Source organism: Pseudomyrmex gracilis, unplaced genomic scaffold (genome assembly GCF_002006095.1).
Source record: "Pseudomyrmex gracilis isolate BER0280 unplaced genomic scaffold, ASM200609v1 scaffold_133, whole genome shotgun sequence".
NCBI lineage: Eukaryota > Metazoa > Arthropoda > Insecta > Hymenoptera > Formicidae > Pseudomyrmex > Pseudomyrmex gracilis.
In genome coordinates this window covers 173,936-183,906 of record NW_018020717.1, presented here as the reverse complement: position 1 = coordinate 183,906, position 9,971 = coordinate 173,936, and the positions used below count along the sequence as shown (strand labels likewise).

Below are 9,971 nucleotides of genomic sequence, written 5' to 3'. Positions count from 1 at the left end.
TATATATATATATTATATATATATTAAATATATATATATAAATATATATAAATATATATAAATATATATATATATATATATTATCCGTAAATAGAAAAATACAATGTATTATCGTATTTCAAAAATGTACAAGCTCACTGCTCCCCCTTAAGTAATTCCTCCAAATACAAACGTTCAAATTTCTTCATATATATATAAAATACATTTGTTAAAAAAGTACAAAACAAGATATCTCGTCTATATATGTAAAAATACACGTATTCTTTTTTTTTTTTCTTGCAATAGCGTAGTAAAATTTTACATATTCAATCAACTTTCCTCCTCGCTGCGAAAATTGCGCGTACAAGGTTGTGGCGCGAGGTCGTCGAAATTGCCGAAGCAAGATCACACGCGCGCATAAAATTCACAAAGCTTGGACTTTTTTTTTTTTTCAAACTTTCATATTTTTCAAGACGCAAAGTCTATTGAAGTGTGACCGTTCAAAAAAAAAAAAAAACTGTCGTTCGTACAAACGCCGGAAAACCATTTTCCCAATTGTCTCTCGTGTATATAAAACTCTCTTAAAATTCTTTACACCAATTTACCAATTTTTTTTTCATAACAATTAACAAATGTAAAGTCTAAATAGGCCCCCCTGTTTGCAAGAGCCCCACAGGTTTCGCTATTTGTAAAAAGGCCTCTCGTTCCAATGTATGCGTATTAAGCGTATACAGAGTTTGACGTTTCGTCTATACAAAGAAAATTATATTAGCGGCGAACTGCAGATTATTACAGCAGACAAGAAGAAAAATTATTGAAGGCGCGTGTCGGAGTGAGAGATAGATTAAAAAACTCGACACGCGTTCCCTCCAATGTGAGAAACGTGATTGCGGGATGGCGAATGACTTTTTTTTGACGAATATACACACGGACATGATGTTATTAACACATCTCGATGACAATTAACAATGACGTCGCTCCCCGCGTTCCCCAATTCCAAAAAGCTGTGTGAGAAAAAAGATAATATGTTTTAATAATTTTTTTGTTTAAACGTATATATATACTCACGCTTCTCAAAATCTGCTACGTGTTTGAAAAGAATCGAGCTCGAGCTGTTACTAAGCTTTTGTCTCTTTCGCCTTAACGAATCGGGATCATCTACACAAATGATTGCACATTAATTCTGGATTAACTCATCTCTGAATTCTCTTAACGCAACAAAATTTGTGTTTTCGAACCGTAGAACGGCCTCGAACGGTTTACTTGAAACCGTACAAATTGCTTTGATATACGCCAACAAACGGGAGAATATCTAAATCCGGATTCAAGTTAGAGCTAGAAACAGTTCGCATTTTTTTTTTTTTCGAGAGAGTCTGTCTAATGTAAAACGCTACAAGGAAGAAAACAAAATTACATACACACTCGCAATATATGTAAAACTTAACAACAAGTAATAATAAAAAGCAACGTACATTATACGTATAGATGCTATCCCAGCAAACACAGAATACAACAGCTGTTATATTCTGTTAACGTCAACGTTATGTAATTTTGTTTTACAAATGTAATATAATTATGTTACATATCTATTATATTGCTTGTTATATTAGTTATGGCAATGACATTATAACTTTTATATAACATTTCTGTAACTATTTAGGTCTAACGGAAAGTTCTGTCCGTTTTTGGAATAAAACAAAATACATAAATTTTTCTTACCGTCAATAAACTTTATTAAATAAATATAATTAATATTAATGATTTCTTGCCAGCGATGAGGGCAATTTGTATATCTCATTTTTGAAAAATTTGGAAAAATATTGTATTTTGTTTTTATTCCAAAAAACGGACAGAACTTTCCGGTAGACCTAATATATAACAATTATTATTACATTCTACTTACATGTTATATTCAAATAACATATAACTGCAATATAAGATAAGTGGGAAATTACAACTGACATGGATGTTACATGCAACGACCATGTTATATTGCATGTTACATTTGTTTTGTTACACTGAGAAAAAAATACCATTAACTCAACTAAACGCGTTTAAATTGAGTTTTCAGTTTGTTATCTGAAAAATACCCTTGTTTTCAATTCAAGCATATGGTAATAAAGATAACAAATTCGTACAAGTTGAATTAACACAATAAGTGGTAACGAACAAATTTAATTAGCTAAACCATGAATTTTGTTTTGTCGAACATAAGCTGTGATAATTTCAAATAAAAGATACTGTTAAAAAAAGATGAAACAGGCAATTCTCATTTACTTTAATTGAATATAAATCTGAATTTCTTTAAATTATAAAATTCGCTCGCAATATTAACAATTAAGTAAGTAAGTATAGAAAAATATAACAAGGTCGTTTGTGATCTTGACTTTGGATATGAAGTCAAACTTTATACAACTACTATGGACTTCTAATGTAAGATCTCTATCATTTTTTCTTCAATTTTCTTGTAATTTTGCGAACCTTGTAATATGACGTGATTATTTATATTTATTTTTATATTTATATTTATACACTGAAGAAGGCTCGAGTAAGGGCCGAAACGTTTGTCATCTCTTAATTTTATTTGTTTTTCATTTGCGTTTTACCGCGTTTTATATGCTTTTTGTTTAAATAAACTTTAAGATCCATTAAAAGCTCGAAACAGAGACCTTGTTATATTTTTCTATACTTACTGAATTTCTTTGTACCAAATATTTCCCAATCAAACTGCTTGTTTTTACAAGCAGACAAAATATTGTGTTGTCCTATTGTGTTTTACATTCAAAGTTCTAATATCTAATATTTAAGCAAATTTATAATTTTGTTAAAACAACTAAATTGTCTTTCGGTATAACCCTAATTGTTATATATCTATTGAAACGTGATATCTTCTTAACATCAATTCAATATTTCATCGACAGCCCGTGACCGCCGCATACAGTTGAATCAAATGCCATTTTGTTACTTCAACAACTTTTTTTTCTCAGTGTACGACAATGTTGCTGTTATATATCTGTGTTTGTGCTGGGATAGTAGTACAACGATGTTGTCTCAAGTTCGACTAGAAGTGTGAGAGATTATATTGAATAATAAATAACAATATTATACTGAATATTAAAAAAAACAAAAAATCACTTGTAAAAACCATTAAAAAAAAAAACATCAAGCAAAGATCAACAACTGCAAAAATTTGACTAGACTAGAATTCCGCACGCTTATTAAATGCACCTCATATTACAGCAAGAATCCGATCCGTCCTCTGCGTGACGTGAACTCGGGAGAAATCTTTTTTTTAAACACATTTTCATCGTTTCACGCGAGTTTCGCATGAAAAAAATCAAGTTTTTACAACAAGGGTTTTGTAACACTAACAAAAAGACTCGCCGCGAGACGCGGAATTTTTCTCTTTTGCGCGAAAACAATTATTTCTCTCGTATACAAATATTGAGTTGCTCTCCCAACACTTGGCAGTATATATATATATATAAACCCAAACATTATATAAATCGCTAAACTAAAAAAAAAAAAAAAAAAAAAAAAAAAAAAATTATTTCTCTCGTATACAAATATTGAGTTGCTCTCCCAACACTTGGCAGTATATATATATATATAAACCCAAACATTATATAAATCGCTAAACTAAAAAAAAAAAAAAAAAAAAAAAAAAAACAGGGTTTAGGTTTCTTTTGCCTCCGTCAATATTTTTCCGCCTTCGACCAGACTGTAATAGAACGACATCTCGTCAAATTCGGAGGCGGTCGCGTGCGGCGCCATCGTGGTGTAGAGAGCGTAGTGCTCGGCCTCGGTAAGATCAACGTCGGCGTACGTAGGTGACGTTTGTTGATCGTCATCGTCAAGTTTGAGAGATTTGACACCGGTAACGCTCGTCACACTTGGACGTTGCGGGTTGTTATCCTGATCGATACTCCTCGGCGAGTACGAAATGTTCAGCGAGGAGTCGTCGTTCAAATTCGTTATCGAACTTCCCTTCTCCTTCTTGTTTTTTTTCGCGAACAACTTGGAAAACAAACCCTGCTTGGCGTGCTTGGGCAATGTGCCGGGTAAGGACGGCAGATTTTTGTTCGGCGCCTCGGAGGAAGAGTCGACGAGGGTTTGAGCGGACGCGGGACGCGGCAGCACGGGCATAGACGGCATCTTGCGTATTCGCTTCGGTGGCAGCGGCGGCAATCTTTCCTCCGCCTCGCGCGTCACGTCCCTCTTGGCCGCCAATGTCGGCGACGCCACCGCGGACGTCTCTGCGCTTTGTTTCGGAACGGCCACGTCCTCGTACTTTCTGTCGTCCATTATGTCGAACAGTTGTATCGGATTTTTCATGGCCATTTGCAGACTCGTGTAAGTCTGATTGTCGCGAACGTCAATGTCCATCATTTGGGAATTCGCGTTGCTCTCAATCGCCGCGGCTTGGACCAGTTTGTCGTGCGTGTCGGCGTAGATCTGATCCAACTCGGCCACTTGCGAGAAAAACTCATTGAACGACTTGCCGACGTCGTCGTCCGTCGTCGACTCGCCTTTGCCTTCCGCCTCGTTGCTCTTGTCCTTCAAACACTCTTGTCCCTTTTGCACCCATTTGCCTATCTCGGAATAATCGAACCAATCGGATCTATTTCGCGAGGTGTCCAACACGTTTGTGTTCGCGCGCGCGTCGGATTTCACGCGAGTAACCGCATCGAACGCATCGTTATCCGCATTGCCGGCATCAACGGCGGCGTACAATTTGCCAATCTCTAATTTGTTACTCTCGGCGTTCTTATCGGAAATTATTATCGTCTCGTTACTCTGATAATTCAAATCGCCACTTTTTGCGACCACCTGATTCTCCGCGGAGTTTGTTGTCGTCTTCGGATCGCAACATCCGTTACACAAATCTAGATGATGATTTTTCATACTGTACAAGTCGTTCAGAGCGCGCAACGCGGATAATTTGCCGTTCGATTTTTTCGCGTCGAGATCGTTGTTGTTATATTCGTCGATGTTGCGAGACAGCTTGGGATTCGCAACAAGAACACTGTCGGCGGACAAGATTTTACTGAACGTCGCGTAATCCGCTTTCTTCCTAGCAAACGCTTTCCGCAAAGACCAGAAAGCAGGCCTACCTGTACCTAGCGGCAACATCTGAAACGGCAACGGTTCGCTCGTTATGCCGTCCGACGGCCTTCTGAGTTGAATGTGCACCTGGACCGGTTGCTCCACTTGCTGCGTACGATAGCCAGGCGTCCTGAACGCTATCGCGGTCTGCAAAGAACAAACGTTCCATTGCAAACACAAGAAATGCAACACAAGAAATGTGTTTACACGTATTATACAGGGTGTCCCAGAATTGCCGTACAATCTTTCGTAGGCAGGTAGAAGGAGTAAAACTGAGTCGAAAAGTCCTGAACCATTTTTTTCTATTATTTATAGATAGATAGATAGATAGGAATAAGCGGGGGGCTATCAAGACCCTTAGTGTCACCTAGATCTCATGATCCTCTGCGACTCCCGCTGGTTATTTAACGACCATACTGATTTAGCCCGGCATTTGCTGCCAGGCTGCACAGATGGCCGATCTTGAATCTTTTCAGGTTCTCAGGCTCCACAAACATGGAGCCTAAGAATCTGAACCTCTTGAGTACTAGTGAAGGGCAGCGGCACAGTATGTGCACGCTGTCCTCTTTTTCCTCCTTGCAAAATCTGCAACTACTCTCCTCAACTAGGCCTAGGTTGTATAAATGTGCCTTAAAGGCCCAATGCCCTGTGAGTAGACCGATACTCAATCTTTGTTTGTACTTACTCATTCTATTATTTATAATAAAGGAGCAATTATTGAGTAAATCAGGCCAATCAGCGCAGACCTTTAGCCAGGCACACGTCAGTGAGCACTCACTCACACCAGGCGCGCGGCTCACTGACGTGCGTCTGGCTAAAGGTCCGCGCTGATTGGCCTGATTTGACTCAATAATTACTCCTTTATTATAAGTAATAGAAAAAAATGGTTCAGGACTTTTCGACTCAGTTTTACTCCTTCTACCTGCCTACGAGAGATTGTACGGCAATTCTGGGACACCCTGTATATGCGGTTTTTACCGACTAATCACCTGTTTATGTACATGCGTTGGTTGGAAATCACCGTATCCCTCCCAGACCAACTGTCCGTCTCTTTCCTCGAAAAATCTCACTTGTATGTCTTCTTTTGCGACTTTTTCACAGAGCAATATCATGTCCATGCCACCGGCTACCGAAGCGCTGCAATGGCTCAGTTTGCAAATCACAAGATCCGACATTGCCTCTGAAAATAAGTACGTGTATTGGTGTAATCAAAGACGTTTGTGCTCCGATTAATTTTTAAAAATCAAATAAATAAATATTGCATACACACTTTTGTCGTAAATAGGATCAGACACAACAGGCTGCAGCGGTCTGTTGAACTTTCCTTTCTGCGAACCTTCCGTGAAAACTTGAAAACACAATCTCACCGCATTGAGATCAATGTTGGTTGGGTGTCGCTTGTGATCGAAACCAGCTGGAACAGTTGGAATATGCTTCGAATAAGCAATATCGCTCTTCGCAAATTGAAGCAAATAACTGCGCTGTGATAATTACACCAAAAAAAAACCACGTACTTCGAAAGGGATCTACTCTCAAATCCTGACGCACTCTGAGCGCCTCCTCAATGTCCTTCTTCTTTACGCACTGAATGCCCAGGTTTGAGAAAGTAACAACCATATTTCCAGCCGGAACTTCTACCGTACAGATACCCTGCTTGCACACCTCTTTGCCAACAAGATTGTGAGGATGAGGTCTGTACGGGGAATCTTTCGTCACGCAGGAGACAACCACCATCGCTCGACCTTTGTAACCTACAATCTGTAGGAAATAAGTTAAAGAACTCACTAACCTTTGCGCGGGCTAATTAATTTCAAGAAAACTAGCCGACATTTTAACAAAACACAGAATCAAACTGCAATTAGATATAAACACTTGTTGTTTACAATCGCTTACTCGTATACTAGGAAACGTTTTGTTCTCCGGCGTGCTGTTGACACCTGGGATGCTGCCAGCTGATCTGCCTTCGCACTCGTATCGAAAGCGCAGGGCCTTGCTGGCTGGCTGTTCCAAAATCTCAACATACGGCTGAACATGTTCCTGCCCGTCCATAGCCATGGGTGGCATAGAACCAGGATCTGTATTTTGTATAACTTCAACTGAAATCGCAATATTCGTTACAGTAGTTTTTTTTTACAAATTTTTACAGAAAGACACAAGAGCTTTGTTACTTACTGATATCACTTATATTAATACTACCATCGCTCATACCGTTGTATTGCGCCATGATTGTATTTAATTCACAGCAAACCTCTCATCTATCTGAAAAGTAACAATTTATCAGTCAAGTCGCACAAAAGACACAAGATAACTTGAATTCTTATGATTCAAAGTCATCACACAAACATTGTGTTGAAACTATTTTTAATCTAAACAAAAGAAAGGCGTATAAAAATTCCCATTAAAAACTATCTTACACATAAATCTTTAGAATAATCTTTACGAGGGACACCTATTTCCTGAATTATTTTACAACACGCTCGCTGATGGTCTGAACGTCACATCAAAGCGGCAACGTGCAAAAAACACTTATATTGAAGTATATCGAGAAACTGGAAGATTGTGGACACGCGCGACTTCCAGGTGCACAACAGGCGTTTTACAAAACCGACACAGCTGTTTGTTTCGCGGGGGACGAACGAACCTGGTGTATCCAGAAAACAACCGCCCGCGCAAGTGTCCCGGGGGAAGAAAAAGAAGAACGCGAGTTGGGACGCGCAACGCTGATCCAATCATTATTTTGGGAGAGCCTAGGCCCGTACAGGCGGTGTATCTATAATTAAACTATCGTAGGACAATGTGAGCGACGGGCAAAGAGAGACAGGGTGGTGGTGGTGGTGTGCGCACGCGGGACCGAAGAGAAACAGGAGAAGGAAGAAAGAAAAACTTGCGATGGTAAACTTGCCCGCTGATGGAACCAACATGCTCCAAGATAGAGATCCCTCGGTGTTCGCGCGGCGCGTTTGTTGTTTCCGCGACGACAAGGATGATGATGACGAAACAGCAGGAGGTCACCGACGACGACGATGAAGGTGGTGGTTCCCTGGAGAAGTGTTGAAGAGTTCCGCGACGCGGAAAAACTCGATCAAAAAAACGAAAACGTAGACTGGACCGGAGTATCCCCCAGTCCTTCCAGCGGAAAAACGCGTGGATGAGAAACTCCTCGAAGAAGACGTTCGTTCTGCGCGGGTGTTTTCCACTACGTGCGATCCCGCGATCTCATCTCACAGCCGCTTCGCGTTTCCCGCACGAGTGTGTTAGAGCAGCAGCAGCAACCTACCTACAACCGACCGAGCATTGTTCGGACGCTCTCGGATGGATCGCGCGTGTGTGCGTGTCTCAACTGCGTTGCGCGCTCGGCTGGCAAGCGCGATGACGTAAACCGACGACCAGCCAGCCAGCTCGAGATACACACCGCTCGCGGAGAGATGGACGCGACGTCGATGCGCGCGGACTGACTCACCGACGACTGACTGACCGACCGATGCCCGGGTGGAGAAACAGGGATCTCGGATAATAATAAGAAGAGTAAAAAAAACAACACATTTCGCACACGCGCGGCACGTTCGAAACTTCTCCCGAGTATAGTAATGGTGGGTAAGAGGTTTTTATGTATGCATGTAGCCGCGCTCGATTGAGCGAACCGTTGTGTGTGTGTGCGAGATTTCGCGGAACGCGCGATACAGTTTTCCTGATCGCGCCTCCCGGGGGGGAAATCTCGTTCCTACCGGAATCATCTGGCGAACATCGGGAAGAGAAAGAGAAAAAAAAGATGGGGGGTGGTGGTGTTGAATTCTCTCCGTGCACACATCGTGTTTATGCAAATATTTCACTTTATTTCAAGTCAAAAACTTTCTCTCGGGTTAACACACAAAGTCGCGATTTCTCCATTTTTTTGGTTCGCGCAATATTTTATTTGTTTATTTATTTTCACATCAGCCTTCCCGACCCCAAGAAGGGGATTTTGTTCGCGCGATAATAAAAACTGCGCTCTAGTAATTTTGAGATTCAAAGAGACTTCAAAGTTTGTCATGTTATTTTTTAAAGCAATGTGATGATGCGCGAAGATTAATAAAACAAACATGAAAATAAAACATGTTCGTCGAATTTTCTAGTAATTGTTTTAGTCGCTGTATATAAAAAAGTTTGTTATATATATCTCTGTATGATGTAGGCGCGTGGCTCGTTACATCGGGAAGATCGAAAGCTGTGAAGTCGCAAGTATCAAATCGAACGATGACGCTGAAGATCCAAATCAGCAGATGAATCTGCAAAAGAATCTCGGACAGGTGATGCGAGTAATTTACAGACGCGCGAATCGAGTTATAAAAGGTTTGTCAAATTCTATTTGTGTTCTTCGATCAAATCTGATCGATTACAAAAACGAGAAATAGATTTTTTTTTTTTTTTTTACCTTCAAGTCCGACCCTTATCTTTGCAAATTGCGGGAATGATGGTTCTTCGTCTTCCGAGGAAGACGAGCTGATGAGGAATAGAGAACATGTTATATAATTTTATATCTCTTCTTTTTCATATTTGTTTCAAAGTCAAACAAGAGTCTCTGACGAGAAAAACTGGATCGGATCTAATTTAAATCTAACGAGATTAACAAAAAAAAAAAATGGAAAAATAGATCCAATTAGATCTAAATTAAATCTAAATAAGTATAGATGTAAAGTAGATCTAAATAAATAAATCTAAATAGATATAAGTAAATCTATGGAAAAAAATTTACACTCTTTTATTTATTATCAGATCTTACTCCTGATCTAATCAGATCTATAATATTAGATTACCTCGGATCTGTTCAGATTTGCTCAAATCTAACTCAAATCTGAGTAGTTTTAATTACAGTAGATCTGAGTAGATCTATAAAGTAGATTTTTAAT

General features: G+C 39.6%; 3 protein-coding genes across 6 annotated transcripts in view; all 3 read right to left on the bottom strand.

Annotated features, from left to right (window-relative positions):
- Window positions 1–1,141, bottom strand: part of LOC109856749 — a 7,578-nt gene extending 6,437 nt beyond the window's left edge. Inside the window, exon 1 of the mRNA XM_020432371.1 lies at window positions 1,048–1,141. The gene's annotated coding sequence lies outside the window, so the exon portion shown is untranslated. The remainder of the gene's footprint in view (window positions 1–1,047) is intronic.
- Window positions 1,142–3,538: 2,397 nt separating this feature from the next.
- LOC109856744 (embryonic polarity protein dorsal-like) lies at window positions 3,539–8,670 on the bottom strand. Of its 4 annotated transcripts, none has more exons than XM_020432357.1 (7): window positions 7,988–8,670; window positions 7,258–7,344; window positions 6,979–7,181; window positions 6,600–6,843; window positions 6,356–6,499; window positions 6,075–6,265; window positions 3,539–5,232 (listed from the first exon to the last, which is right to left on the bottom strand). In XM_020432357.1, exons 2-7 carry the CDS (start codon window positions 7,307–7,309, stop codon window positions 3,655–3,657), a joined length of 2,412 nt encoding a protein of 803 aa, XP_020287946.1. In that variant the 5' UTR covers window positions 7,310–7,344; window positions 7,988–8,670; the 3' UTR covers window positions 3,539–3,654. The 4 variants fall into 4 exon arrangements, with proteins under 4 accessions (XP_020287946.1, XP_020287948.1, XP_020287947.1 ...); XM_020432359.1 differs by having other exon boundaries at window positions 7,258–7,340; XM_020432358.1 differs by lacking the exon at window positions 7,988–8,670 and adding an exon at window positions 7,727–7,981.
- A 275-nt stretch (window positions 8,671–8,945) lies between these two features.
- Window positions 8,946–9,971, bottom strand: part of LOC109856747 (embryonic polarity protein dorsal-like) — a 5,660-nt gene continuing 4,634 nt past the window's right edge. The window contains exons 6-7 of the mRNA XM_020432368.1: window positions 9,497–9,564; window positions 8,946–9,350 (exon numbers count right to left, since the gene is read on the bottom strand). Coding sequence (XP_020287957.1) covers window positions 9,307–9,350; window positions 9,497–9,564 — 112 coding nt within the window. The 3' untranslated portion in view covers window positions 8,946–9,306. The remainder of the gene's footprint in view (window positions 9,351–9,496; window positions 9,565–9,971) is intronic.